The sequence below is a fragment of the Pseudonaja textilis genome, chromosome Z (assembly GCF_049901715.1).
Source record: "Pseudonaja textilis isolate UNSWEBS1 chromosome Z, rPseTex1.2, whole genome shotgun sequence".
In the NCBI taxonomy this organism is placed as follows: Eukaryota; Metazoa; Chordata; class Lepidosauria; order Squamata; family Elapidae; genus Pseudonaja; species Pseudonaja textilis.
Window position 1 is genome coordinate 16,916,513 of NC_142008.1, and position 15,356 is coordinate 16,931,868.

Here is a 15,356-nt window from a genome sequence, read left to right on the forward strand (position 1 = left end):
GCAAAATTCTGCAGCAGCCACAATTCCCTCACTAACCTGCTTTCCAGCCCCATTCTCCAGCATGCAGGAAAACAAAAGAAGACCATGGGACTTTCAGTTTAAAAAAAAAAAAAGTTAAATCAGACCTTCTAACTTTGCAAGATTTTTTTTCCTCAAGAAGTTGGAAGTTCTGGTTGCATTTTCTTTTTAATGATAGTCTCATGGTCTTCTTTTGTTGCTCTGCATGCAGGAGAACATGGAAAGCAGGTTAATGAAGGAATTGTGAGAGGTGAGGATTTTGCATGATGATTGCTCTGGGCTAGGGTGGGAGTGAGGATTTTGCATTATGATTGCTCATAAGTAAGAACAAGAAAAGAGGAATGGAAAAATCACTATCTGTAGATCAGCGTTTCTCAGTCTTGGCAAGTTTTTAAGATGGGAGGACTTCATGCTGCCTGAGGAATTCTGGGAATTGAAGTCCATGCAGCTTAAAGTTGCCAAAGTTGAGAAGCATGGGTCTAGGCTAGAGTTTAGGATTTTCTGTTCCTGTTTTATTTAGAGTTTGGTGCAATTAAATAAATCAGTTGTGGTTTCCTTAACAAATAGTGGTTAAAGTGATATGACCATTACTGGACTTTTTGTGAGAAACTGAAATTAAAAGTTGATCTGGGGCTTTATTGTTAGATATGGGATTGTGGAAATAATGTAAACAAATGTTAATCTTAGAATAAGAGTTTGATATATTTTTACTTATATCTGTACCAAAAAAAGTTGGAAGTCATTCTTTTTCAGTTTTCCTTCTTTTCCTTTCTTTCTTACACTTGCACTCTTTTTCTTTCCTGAGCATTTTCTTTTTTCAAATCTGTTTTTTATTTATTTATCCCTTAGCTTTATATTTTTAATGTATGAAGGATCGAAGACTCAGCCATTATAATTCTGCATTCCTTATTTACAGAAATCATATCAAAATTTAGAATGAAATTCATGGAGCCATCTCATATAAGACAGGCTCTGAATCCTTCTAACCAAAAAGGGTCTATCGATAGAAGAAAATATTTGAACTGTGGGGTCCTTGGTGCTCTCTGAACTTGATGGTTTTCTTGCAGATGTTTCATTACCAAACTAGGTAACATCATCAGCACTAGAAGGGAATGGAGTCCGCTCTTATTTTCATATAATAATGGTTTACCATGTCAGTGTTGATCAGTTGCTTCACAAAAAATGTTTTGATTGGTACCGGCTCTTTACAGCCTCAGGCAGAGAAGGGCTTTTCTGGACCACTCCCTCAAATGTTCTTTAAAATACAGTTTCCCAGCATTCCTTTAGGAACTTCCAACATGCAAACTGTGTGGTTGTTACTTATCCTAAAATGTTTGCCTGGAGCTTCAAATTTTGAAGTGTGTAGCTAAAAGTCAGTCTACATTAATCTACATCTGACTTTGGGGATATTTCTTCATAACCAAAAAATTGTATATTTTCTGTGCAGTTCACACCCCTTGCTCACTGAATCTGGATGTCACAAAGCAAAGGCCACATTTTGTAATTAAGCCCTGTGCCCCATTTTGGCTGGCAGAATGCTGTCACACTGACCTTGGCCCTCCAAGGTAAAATACAACCCTGATGCGGCCCTCAATGAAATCGAGTTTGATACCCCTGTACTAGGTCATCATCAGTTATTTTATGGGACAAACTTGTTCTGATTTTGATCATTTGCTGTTATTGCTAAGAGGAAAATGGCTAATTTTTGCAAGAATAAGCTTCACACTTATTGGCTTATCAACAAATCATTATTATTAAACATCACATAAACTGTTCTTCCAGTCTGATGGCAGACTTAGTTGTGTTGCAATGAGATGCTTGACTCTAGTCTAAGGAGGCGTCATAAGATTGATCTTGACTTTCCTGGTTATAGATTTTCATTTCATATCAAGGCCAGTAATAAAATGAATTATATCCGACAAATGAACCAAAAATTAACTTATGAAGGGTTGGAAATTCTTATGAAATATTTTCTTTATTAAATGTGTTCAGGAATAGGTTTCACAATGATCTTTCAATTGTGCTTTTGCTTAGATTAAATTTAGATTTCTACTGGAGAGTTGAGTTGGTCTTTTGTGGTTTTGTGATCAGCTGTTAGGAAAAGCCTGTAATAAACTAAAAAGGAAATGAGGGCAGAGAACACCAACAGAATGCTTGGATTTGCCAAGTAATGGGAACTGTTTGGTGTTTTAAACAATGAGATTTGAGTACTTTGGCTATGTTTGTCCTGTCCGCTTTCTGGTATGTTATCATTCTATCCTTAATATTGCCTTCTTGTGGAACACAAGAGTAAAATTCAGGATTGCCCTGGGCTGCCATATGCTTAGAAGTGATGGCAGTTATAGATGCTTCTTCCCCATTACATAGATAAACAGCCCTAACTTTCCAGAATACTTAACAGGAAGGATGAGAAAAAAAATCAGCTTTCACAATGCCAGGGAGTGTAAAATCATAGTGCTACTGTAATTAAGAGTCGTGGTAGCACAGTGGTTAGAATGCAGTATTGCAGGCTAATTCCGCTGACTGCCAGCAGTTCGATCCTGACTTGAGATTTACTCAGCCTTCCAGCCTTCCAAGGTCAATAAAATGGGGACTCAGATTGTCGGGGGCAATATGCTGACTCTATAAACTTCTTAGAGAGATATGAAGCAGTATATAAGTCTAAATGCTACTGCTAGTGCCAAGAGTCTTATCCTGCACCTTAACATTTTGCGTCTATGATCTACCCTTAAAGGAAGAAAAATCACACTGATCACATGGAAAGAGAAAAAAAAAATCAGATCTTTATGATCCATTTCCCCACCCCCTTCCTTTCATTCGTCACTTGCAAGTCTAGGAATTTGAAGATAGATCTGTCTGTTCCCTCTTATTCTGACAAGATTCAACAGATCCCCCCTCCATCCATTTGAAGGCAGAGAAGTTCCTTGCTTTATACTTTGAGCATTCAGGTGGCAGGGAATTGATTCTGCTTGGGGTTTTTTTGTGTGAGAGACCTCGGAGAGTAAAACTATTTAGCTTGCATAAATGATCCATCCGGCATCTGTTAAGTGATACAGTTTGGATCAGTTTGATCAAAGATCATTTTGGAGCTACTCAGTTTTCTTGAATTTATGCAAAGTAGCAGAGACCTTTTCAAAAGCAAAAATGGTCCTAACCTTTTTTTAATCACCCATTAATTACAATTGGTAATTAGGACAAATTCTATTTTTAGGAGTTGAGTTGATAGGGGGAAGAATAAATCGTTTAAACATTCTCCTTTAGCTTTGTCCTTTCATTTGGCAACCGTCTAGGCCTTCTCTGTGTCCCCTATATTATAGTGCTGCCTCATAATTATTTAAAAACCATGCTTCTCTGGAGTCACGCTGTCTGAATTTAATTATAGTCTCCTTGTCACATTAGAAGGGCAGTGACTTTAAATGCAGATAATTCAGTTGGAGAAAAATAACCACAGCTTATACACTCATTTGAAATATAATTTGAATGATGAAATTTCCTAAATTTTGATTCCTCACTTGTAGGTCTAGATTTCCCAGACTGAGAAAAGTTTTATCTACTGTAAATCTTAGACTTTATTTCAGGTTTTTTGCTTCTCGTTCAGGGAACAATTTGTCATGTGAAGCCTGAAACGATTACCAATCAAACATATGCCTTGTAGTCCAGCTTTGTATTTCTAAATCTCAAATGTAAACCTGAGGTATAGAAACCTTTCTCTATTTTTAAATAAATTTAAAAGATCAACTTGTATGAGCTGGTCTGTTTCATAGATATAACCTGCAAAGTTTCCTGCCTCCCTGACTATACATTTTTGGCAATTGCAAGAATTTATACCCATTATGCCGGATTGTCAAAATGACATTTTTTAACAAAAAACCCTCACTATTTATGAATTATTCTAATGGTACTTTTAATGCAAGAACTAGTTAGATGCTATGAATGGGATTTTCTTTTCTTTTGTAGTGTCTGACAAGAGACCTACAGTTGTTAACTTTGATTAGGCCTTGTATGCCTAATACAACTAGTATAACTTTGACATGGTGGCTCAGTGGCTGAACTAGTCGATTGAAAGGTCAGCAATTCAGCGGTTCGAATCCCTAGCGCCACGTAATGGGAGCGAGCTTCCGTTACTTGTCCCAGCTTCTGCCAACCTAGCAGTTTGAAAGCACATAAAAAATGCAAGTGGAAAAATAGGGACCACCTTTGGTAGGAAGGTAGCAGCATTCCGTGCACCTTTGGCATTTAGTCATGCCGACCTCATGACCACGGAGATGTCTTCGGATGGCGCTGGCTCTTCAGCTTTGAAACGGAGATGAGCCCTGCCCCCTAGAGTCAGGAACAATTAGCACATATATGCTAGGACAGTGGTTCCCAAAGTGGGTGGTACTGCCCCTGGGGCGGTGGGATGTCTTAGGGGGGCATTCGAGACACCAGCCCTGCAGGTTCACTCATTGACTGTAGCTCCAGAGCCGACACATCCAATGTGGAAGCGGTGGCATGTTGTGTGCCACCACGGCAGCGTTCAATGCACCGCCCCCCTGCCTCCTCTTGGTGTCCCCAAGGGGGCTGGCAGAGGGGTGCTAAGAGGTGGCAGGTGGGCATTCGAGGCGCCAGCCAGCCCCTGCAGGTTCACCCATTGAGGTGCCAGCTCCAGGGCGGTGCTAGTCAATGGGTGAACCTGCAGGCCTCGAATGTCCCCTGCCACCTCTTAGCATCCCCAAGGGGGCCAACCAAAGGGTGCTAAGAGGCGGCAGGGGGGCAGCGTGTTGAACGCGGCCATGGCGGCATGTAACGTACCACCACTTCCACATTGGAGGCGCCGGCTCTGGAGCAGTGCTAGTCAATGGGTGAAACTGCAGGGCAGGCCGGCACCTTGAATGCCTCCCTGCCACCTCTTAGCCCCCTCTGACAGCCCCCTTGGGGACACTAAGAGGCAGCAGAGGGATGTTCGAGGCACCGGCACTGCAGGTTCACCCATTGACTGTAGTAATGCTCCAGAACTGGTGCCTCAAATGCGGCGGCACGTTAGGAAAAGCCGCTGCCACAGCTTTCCCAAAGTGCCACCGCTGTCGCATTCTGTCTGTCTGTCCATCCATCCATCCATCCAAAAGGTCTGTCTGTTTGCCTGCCTGCCTCTCTCCTCTCTCTCTCTCTCTCTCTCTCTCTCTCTCCCCCTCTCCCTCCCTCCCTCCCTCCCTCCATCCATCCATCCATCCATCCATGTTCGAAGCATCGGCCCCGCAGGCACATCGGGAAAGTAGAGCAAAGCCAGTCTGAGAAGATGGGAGAGAGAGAGAGAGAGAGAGGAGAGAGACCTGTTGCATCAGATTGAATGAGGCCTAGTTTAGACTGAAGCCCTTTTCCACATTGAAACATCTTTGCCAGCATACTAAAACATCTTTGGCTTCTATTAAAGGTTTTGTGGACGAAACATGGTCAAGACTATCAGGAAGCTCTCACATTTTGTTGAGGCTTTAATCAGGATCCATTGGACCAGATCTCCACCCTAAAAATTAATTTTCCCCTATGTATTACAGTGCCAATTCTGAAGAAGTCAAAACCAAAAGGTACTGGTAAATTACAAGGAAAACACACACACACACACACACACACACACACACACACACACTCCCTTCTAACCCTGCTAGAGCAGGTGATTGGACTATAATAGATATCTCATTATCTTTCTCCTCCCTCCCTCCCTCCTTCTTTATTTCTTTTTCTTTCTGTCCCTTCCTTCCATCTCCCCCTCTTTCTTTGTCCCTTTTTCTTTCTTTCCCTTTTCTCTTTATTTTCTCTCTCTCTTTCCTTCTCTCAGACTCATCCCTTTGGATCGGGGGCGCCAAACTTTTGGACCTCAGGGACCACCAAACTCATAATTTTAAATCCCAGAGACTACTAATATGAATTTGGACTGACGGTGGCTTTCTGGAGTTGGTGGGAAAGAGAGAGAGAGAGAGAGAGATCTGATCCAACCCCTCTCTCTCCCCCTCTCTCTCTCACACACACAGGCAGGGGTGGGATTTAGACCCCTGATCTAAAGCTGTCAAAACTCCAAAAACTGGTCAAGTACCTCTGGGGAGGCCAGTCATAAATTAGAACACTTGCTAAACAACCAGTCATTAAGTGAGGACCACTTGTATTTGGTTTGCCAGTCACCTGGCCACGCCTACCCAGTCACATGACCAGCAAGCCATGCCCACCCAGTCATGTGACCAGCAAACCACACAAATTAGGCCACAGCCACAGAAATTTGAATCCCACCCCTGGGTGGGGGGCACCGAGGATGAGTTTGTAGCACCAAGGGGGCAGTGGACTGAAAAGGTTTGGGAACCACTGTGCTAGGGGAACCTTTATCTTTACCTTAGGCCTTGTTTTGGAAGTTTGGTATTAAAGTGATTATTTACATCATGCTCTACTAAGGAGATAATTGTCTACCTCTATGGATAAAGTATGTCCAAAAGATGTTATAGAAGAACAATAGAGCTGAAAGAGAGGACCTTGAAAAATCTATAGGACAAAGAGCTGAAACAAACATCACATCATGCAGAATATTATTATAAAACAGAGATGACAGATAAGATGGAAATGCAATTGACAAGCCAAGAAGCTAGACGAAGGCAAGACCTGCAGAATGGATTTATAAGAGGTTTGCCAAAGTTTTGAAGAAGCCTTGAGATGGGGAGATAAACCAAAGAAAGATAAAATCTTACAACATTTTCTGAATGAAGATCAAAATTATTAGAAGAAAAAGGAAGAAATACAAAATTGATAAGGTTCAACCAAGACTGATTTCCATAAAATTCTGGGAAGACTTACGGACTTTTACTGATACTAGCACTGAACTATTAATGATTTAGGGATTTGTGTATAGAAAAGGGATGGGGAAAAAGATACTTGTACGTAATGTTTCAGGGAATGAAGAATTACCGTGTTTGTATTTTTAATGATTCAAGTCAGAAGTCACATCCTTAAATAATTTTCTTTCTTTTCTTCTTTCTCCTTTTATTTTCTTTTTTTCTTGCACTTTCTATTGTCACCTTTATTTTTATTTTTGAGTTTAGTTAGTATTTTTTATTATTGATTTTTTTAAAACAATAAACAGTTTATATAGACAGGATGGATGAAACGGGTTGTATACCACCTCCTAGGGCTCCATAGTGAATATAACCAGAAATAAATTATTGATTAGTTCTCTGAAATCAAATATGATAGGCTGTTCTGTTCTGCTTTTATAAAATTACTTTATGTAGGAATGAGAGGCATCTCTATGTGTGAGACTCCAGAAAACATGCTATCAAGCCAGAATTGAGAGCAGCTGAATAAGATTTTTTTTTTTTGACTTGTAGTGAAATCAAATTTAATAATCTGAGTTGACTGCAGGATTTTAGGAGTTGTGAATTTCATTTTTTTTCCTTTTATAGGAAAAAGTAGCACTCTTTCATCTTTGTAGAGGCAGGGTACTACATCAAACATGTCCAAGTTTTTCCCCATTTTCTTTAGAAGAAATTATAGTTCCACACGGTGGAATGCTGCAAAACGACATTTCCATTGTTTACAATTGCATACATTTACTCTTGTATAATTCAGAGTCATGGCCACCATCTTGAATAAGTGGACCCAAAAATTGCCCACGAGCTATCAACATCTGATCACTATTAACTGTGGGTTCTGTGTGGGTTCTTGCTGCTTTCTCTTACTGCTAGAGGGAAGTATATTCCTGGCACAGGCCCAGCTGGCTTACACTGTAATGTTTCTCCTCCATGTGTCCTTCCTTTAGGAACATGAAATCATTCTTTGGGCTCCACTTGTCATAGCTTCAAAGCCCAGTGTGGCTTTTATCGTGTGGCTTCTTGGCCTGAAGCCTTAACTTTATAGGCATCATTAATTTATTGTGCCTTTTTTCAATTACATACTGCAATTTTGTTACTTCATTATATACTATTTTTCAAGCAAGTGCCTTCAAAAGTATTAAACAGAATATTAAACAAAAAATGTATGATGTAGTGCTAAGACAGATCTGACTAAATTAGCATTGATTCAAAGTAACCATATGTATTTCAAAAGCTTGATTCACATTCAACTTTTAATAGTGAAGAATGTTGTAGCATGTAGGGTTCTTGAAATCAAGTACACCCTGTATAATTTGTATTAATCTTGTTTATAATTCTTAGACCTTTTTGCAAGAAGGAGAATCTACGGCAGCACGATGTGATGACTTGGAGGCCTTAAAAAATAAAGGCTGCCCTCCAGAAGAAATTGAAAACCCCAGAGGCACACATATATTGCTAAAAAACAAAGAAGTCACAAATCGCATCAAAGGGACTGCGGAAAGTCTTAGACCGGAAGATATTACCCAGATTCAACCACAGCAAGTGATGTTAAAGTTGCGGAAAGGTAAAAACACTTGTAAACATTATTTTCAAAGTGAGGAGAGCTGGACAGATGGAGGATATACCTAATGAACTTAGGTTAATGCTGATCAGTATCTCAATTTGTGGTCATTAAATGAATTCTCTATTGTGAAAATATAATTTTTGTTGTTGTTTCAAAATTTATATCATAGCTTTATTCCCTTAGTTTTTAAACAGTAGTCAAACATTATCTCATGTCTTCAAATACTCATTTATTTATAATTTGTACTTATACTTAAGGCTTCTTGATGATCAGATCTTTGGCTAGGATAAAGTGTATTAAAAAAAATAACTTAAAAATTTAAATAACTTAATAAAACAAAGGATAACATAATTTTTAGAGCATTTGTTTTTCACAATTAATTTTGAAATAAATGCAAAAATCAAAATTTGAGACTGAAAAGGTCAATATTTAACTGGGTTTTCCCCAATTAGGCTAATGAATTGTTTAAAGGAAAATGTGTACATGCCTCTAATTAATACATAAGTTAATCATTTGAGAATGCCAAAAAAATAGAAGGAAGTGGAGGTGATGTAATAAAATTAGAAGTATAAATTATTTGCTTTCCACTGTTTCTACTGCAGCAAATTTAATGATAGTCTGGCATGTAAAGCCAAAAAGATGTTGCTAACAGTGGGTTATAACTTTTCCAATACCTGCAGTTTTTGGCATCTTCTTACAAGTCAATTCAGAGTGTAATTTATGATCTGTAAAGCATAGTTCTTCTAGGCCGCTATCTTTTTCCATCGTGGCTCAATCAAATTTTTACAAACCAGTAAGAATTCTTTATATCATCTCCATAAACTTATCATAGCCAAATGAATAGCCTTCCCACAAATGGAATTTTACTTACAGAATAAATTTATGTTTGTTAAATTGTCTTTTTTTTTTTTACCCAAATCATACAATGACCTCCCTTGGAATTGTATTTGACCTCTCCACTTCATTAGTTTGATTTTTTTAATGATTTAAAATTATGTTTATAATTTTAAACATATTAATGATTGATATAATTTATTCATGTTAACTGAACTTCACCCTGTGGTTTTAAGGTTTTGTTTTATTTTGATAAATAAGAATTTTATTTATAATAAGCAAAAAAAGGCAAAAATGGTTTTAAAAAGCATACATTTTAGATAGAGTTCTCTATATAGGTAATCCTTGACTTGCAACCACAATGGGGACCAGAGCTTCCTTCACTAAATAATGTGGTCATTAAGTAAGTCACACCCAGTTTTACAATCTTTTTTGCCATGGTTACTAAGCGAATTAGACAGTCATTAAGTGAATCTGATTTCCTCCACTGATTTTTTTGGAAGTCCCCTGGGAAAGTTGAAAATGTCAATCATGTGACCTCAGGATGCCATCATTAGAAATATGCTGGTTACTGAGTACCACATTTTGATCACAGGACTGCAGGAATGCTGCAGTGTTGTAAGTGTGAGGACTGATTTTAAGTCATTTTTTTCAGTGCCATCATAACTTTGAAGGGTTGTTAAATGGATGATCAGAAATCATGGACTATCAGTAGAATTTTTGCAATACTGCTAATCCTGATGAAGAAATGGGTCAATGGATACTACTTGTTTATAATCAATCATACGAACATTCTAATGTGTACATATGTCACACATTTATTGAATGTTGATACCGCTTCTGTTGATACCTCTTAATGTTGCTTTTAATGCAAAAGTATTCTCAGTGATATGTTGAATGTAAGTTAGATACTTAGCTTTAGATACTTGCAATTTCTAAATGAGGCTATGGTAATCCAAATTATGATCTCCGGTTTCATAATAAATAGTTTTTATTTATGACTTCATGTCTGAATGACTTTCTGAAATAAACATTCAGATTGACTCAAGAGTGTAATACTTATGCAGAAACTATAAAAACTAGGTAATATTTTTTCCTCCATGCTTTTTTTGTTAGATGTCTTTCATGACAAAGATACTTGTATTCTTGTTCTCTGCCATTTGGAATCTTAGCTTAACCTTGCTTTCTGTGATTAGGGGAACCACAAACATTTTCATTAAAATTCAAGAGAGCTGAAGATTATCCAATTGATCTTTATTACCTCATGGATCTGTCCTACTCTATGAAAGATGACTTGGAAAATGTCAAAAGTCTTGGAACTTCTCTGATGAGTAAAATGAAAAATATAACTTCAGATTTTCGAATTGGTATGGAATCTGTTTATGCATAAATTTTGCTTTTTTCAATCTTGATATAACAAAAATAGTTTGTAAATATAAAAGTGATTTAGCTCTTTTTGAGAACTATGATATTCTGCATCAGGAAGAAATTGCATACAACTTATGACATAAATATTCCTTTAATGTCAAGCTAGCAATAAATTTTGGCATTACAAAGATGAGAGAGTCTGGAGATTGTTTTCATAGCTGAATCCCTAAACTGCAGAAAAATAGAGGCAAATTACAACACGGCCTATTCTAGTGATTTTATTCTAATTAGAATGGAAGTAAATTCCCTATAAATGTACAATTTAGTTTTGACAATTGAATTAATCTCTGGAAAATTCCTACAAAGGAAAGCATAGCCTATCTTTTAATAAATAATTAAAGTTTATTTTATGTAGTAATACTGATTTCCTTAACCATACATTTTATTGATTTCTAGTATGATAAAATGGTATTCTTTACAACTAATCGTTTCTACTTTTAAAGATAAATCATCTAGACCAGAAATTTGCCCAGTACTAGTTCTTGTGGTCTTTTGAAGAGCAGTGACTAGAAGATGCTTCTGCTAGGATTGCCAGCAACGAAAGCTTTGCAAGTCATGGATTGTCTATTTGCCTACTTTTATGTAGAACTTTTTTGATTGTATTGAAAATAGCAAAAGTAGATCCTTCGATGTTTCTTCTTTCTTATAGGCTTTGGTTCTTTTGTTGAAAAAACAGTAATGCCTTATATCAGTACCACACCTGCCAAACTCAGGAATCCCTGCACAGGTGACCTTAACTGTACAAGTCCCTTTAGCTACAGGAATGTACTCAACTTTACCAGCAATGGGAGTTCGTTCAATACACTTGTAGGGGAACAGCAAATCTCAGGCAATTTGGATTCTCCAGAAGGAGGATTTGATGCAATAATGCAGGTTGCTGTTTGTGGTGTAAGTGGTGTTGACTTTCCCTCTTGTATTTTTATTATTATTTGATTATGTGGTAATTGATTTATGTAAAAATGATTGTCAATCAGGTTAAATGAATCAGGAATTGAAGGTGACTTCTTGAATACCATTGTTCGGGTAAAAATAATTCTATATTGTGTTTATCTGCAACTTGCAACTCATAGATGTGGTATAATGTATAATTTTAAAAAGTAGAAAAATTACAGAGAATCCGTTATTTGTGTATTTATGTATTTATTTATTAAATTATATGCCCCCTATCTCACAATCAAATGATTTTGGCTTGCATACAACATCAGAAAAAAATACATATATAAATTAAAGGTAAGGTTTTCCTCTAGCTGGTCATGTCCAACTCTTGAGGGCGGTGCTCATCTCATTTCCTAGCCAAGGGGGTACCTTTTCATCTAGTGGCATTTGCATGCTTTCAAACTGCTAGGTGAAGTAATGGGAGCTCGCCCCTTCACACAGTGTTTAGGTCTTGAATGTGGGTTGTCAGATTTCCAGCTGACAAGCTCTGGCTTTTTAATCACTGAGCTTTTCTACTCCCCACACACATAAAGATTAAAATATGAGATCCATGGTGGTGCAGTGGTTAGAATGCAGTATTGCAGGCTACTACTGCTGACTGTTGACTGCCAGCAATTCAGCAGTTTGAGTCTCACCGGCTCAAGGTTGACTCAACCTTCCATCCTTCCAAGGGCGGTAAATGAGGACCCAGATTGTTGGGGGCAAAATGCTGACTATAAACTGCTTAGAGAGGGCTGTAAAGCACTGTAAAGTGGTATATAAGTCTAAGTGCTATTGCTGTTGAAAACATACAAACATAATTAACAGGAAATAATATAAAAGAGTAGAAAAATATGTGAAAACCAATTACCCTACTCATGGTTTTATGGGCTTGTTGCCACCTTTGTATCAGGAGTATGTATAAGTGCCACTATAATATAATGTTAATACAGATACACAGTGATGGGATTCAAATAATTTAAAAACTGGTTTGCCCAGGGTCAGGTTGGCTGTTGGCCCATTCCCCTCCTCCAACTCCACCACACATGCGGAACAAGCCTCACACAACAGCCAACCTGACCCTGGATGAATCAGTTGTTAAACCACTATCAAAGTGAATCCTGGCCACTGTGCTGCAATGGAAAAAAGGGAAATGGAACAGCTGTTGCCCATTTCTTCATTGCTGCACTGCAGAGCTTGCCCCCGCCCCCCCAATGCCCTTGTTTCCCCCAAGCATTTCTTTGCCTACCTGATTTCTAGCTCTGTTGCGTCATTGACGTGTGCAGGGAAACAAATTTGTGGGACTAAAAAAAAAAGTTCAATCAATTCCAATTTTGCGAATCTTTTTTTTTGGTGAGAAGTTGGAATTGATTGATTGAATTTTTTTTTTCTTAATCCCACAAACTTTTCTTTCCCTGCACACAACAGCAAGAAACGCAATACATCAACATGACACTGGAAATCAGGCAGGCAAAGAAATACTTGGGGGAAGTGAGGGAATCTGGGCGCTAGTCTTTCTCCAGCAGTTGCTCAGGTCCACCGGAGGGAAGGCCAGCATGTAAAAGTGGCATTCCAGCTCTGGCCAAGAAGGGGGTATTCAGCATGGGCACTTCAGGCACGACACCTGCTCGCTGCAGCATCATCCCTGGCCCTCTGGTGCTCTGCGGGCGCTTTGACGCTGGGCTTCCGCCTTATGCGCTGCCCCTGCCCCACCACCTGCTGTAAAGTAAGATAGTTTTCACCTGAATGACCTGATTGAAGGTTTATATCACTCCTCTGTTGGGCTTTTGGGGAGAGGTCCCCCCATCTGGAAGGAAGTTGAACGAAAACAAGATTTTCTGGAACATGTCTAACTGCTTTGCCACACTCAGCAAAAAATTAGCCACCGGTTCTAGCAAACTGGTGCGAACCAGCTGAATCCCACCACTGCCTATACAATAAAAAGAAAAAGAAAAATTTTGCATGCAAATAGGAAGCTGTTTAAATGAATAACACAAAGCATATAAGTAGGTAGCAAATCTTTTATGTAATAGACCCCCTGTCTGGACACAGAGCCCTACACCTCTCTGCACATTTATTCCAGTGACCACAAGCTCTCACTGCATTCTTAAGAATGGCTACAATTCTTTTTTTATACATATCACTCAGTATAAATCTTGGGAGTATTCACTTCATTCCTGTAAAAGGAAAAATGTATCTCCTTCAGAAGACCCACTTCATTTAAAATTAAAAAAAAAAGTTCACAACAATAACTTATTGCCTGTAGAGTTCATTTTCATACAAGTTTGAAATTTCCACATTAACATTAGTTCCATGAGCTATTTATATAAACTAACAAATCACCTTGCTGTTTAATACGGCTTAGTTGAGTTGATTCAAACTAATAATCCGGATAGATTTTTTAATAAATATATGGAGACTTAAAGTTTTTTTTTCTATCCAGTGTAAGTAAAAATGATTAGATTATTTTCATTTATTTAGATATGTATTCTTGGTAAGTGGTCAGGTTGTGACTTTTGTTGAAGGATCCAATCTGAGTTGGTTACTGGAACCAGAAGTTTAGTCTTCTGAACTTTCAGACTCGGGGAACTTTCAATTAGAGAGAAATCCAAAAGCTCAGAAGACTAAGCCTCTGGTTCCAATCACCGACCCAGATTGGATCCTGAAATTTTATACTGGGACAAGTATATTTGCTTTCGTTCATTTGACTTTTGCATTTGGTGCAGGTCTTCTCTCCATGAAGGTAAGGCAACTGATTTTTCAAGTTCACAGCCTCTTATTTCATGATATTTGCAGCATATTACAAAACTGTAAAGATTGAGTATAATTTTAGATGAAAAATAGCATAAGAATCTATGCTAGAATAACCATTTTGTTTGGTTTGGTTTAGTCATGTGAAATGTGCAATGTACAAGTTGTATTTTTGCTCAGAAAGTCCAATTTTAATATTCATTTCTCTTATCTCATGCCCCTTTTGACTCCTGTTTGGCCATAGCTGCCTTAGAGGGCCATCATATCCAAATTCAGAATATTTGCACAGTTGTTCCTGCTTGAAATAAGATGCTCCCTTGTCTACTGATTGGATCAGTAACTTTCCTTTTGTTCTGCAATATATGAATATATGAATCACCACTTTTCTCTGGTTTATTGGCTGCTGAAGTTTTAATTTTATATCTTCTATCAAATTCCTTTTTCTATTTCAGTCAAGAATTGGATGGAGAAGAAATGTCACTCGACTATTGGTTTTTTCCACGGATGCTGGGTTCCATTTTGCTGGAGACGGGAAGCTTGGAGGAATTGTTTTACCAAATGATGGACAATGTCATTTAGAAAATAATATGTACACAATGAGTCATTACTATGTAAGTATGTTTGGTAGAATATTTTAGGTATATTTACTGAGTGTGCATGTATGTAATTAAATAAATATGAAATGTATAATAAAAAATAAATTCCTTTATTTTTAAAATATAATACTTTTTGTAACTAACAATTTGACAGGAAAAAACACAATTTTTAAAAAATAGGATTACTAGATTATAAAATGAATATTTGCTAGCATGTATTTAATCACATGTTAATAAAATGTTTTTAATAACCCATAGAAATTTTGTTCATAATATTTTTCAACTCTACTCCATATTGTTGAATTTCACTACCCCAAAGTCTACTGCGGCACAACCAATACAAGCTGTGAAAAGGTTAACACTTATCATATATCAAAAACATCTCAGAAACAACCAACAGATTATGGCAAATACACAACATCA

At 37.7% G+C, this 15,356-nt stretch overlaps 1 protein-coding gene across 2 annotated transcripts in view; it reads left to right on the forward strand.

Moving 5' to 3' along the window:
• Nucleotides 1–15,356, forward strand: part of ITGB1 (integrin subunit beta 1) — a 42,016-nt gene that overhangs the window by 16,059 nt on the left and 10,601 nt on the right. For both annotated transcript variants that reach the window (XM_087917689.1, XM_026709983.2), the window contains exons 4-7: nt 8,187–8,409; nt 10,440–10,610; nt 11,321–11,559; nt 14,790–14,948. In XM_087917689.1, coding sequence (XP_087773815.1) covers nt 8,187–8,409; nt 10,440–10,610; nt 11,321–11,559; nt 14,790–14,948 — 792 coding nt within the window. The remainder of the gene's footprint in view (nt 1–8,186; nt 8,410–10,439; nt 10,611–11,320; nt 11,560–14,789; nt 14,949–15,356) is intronic.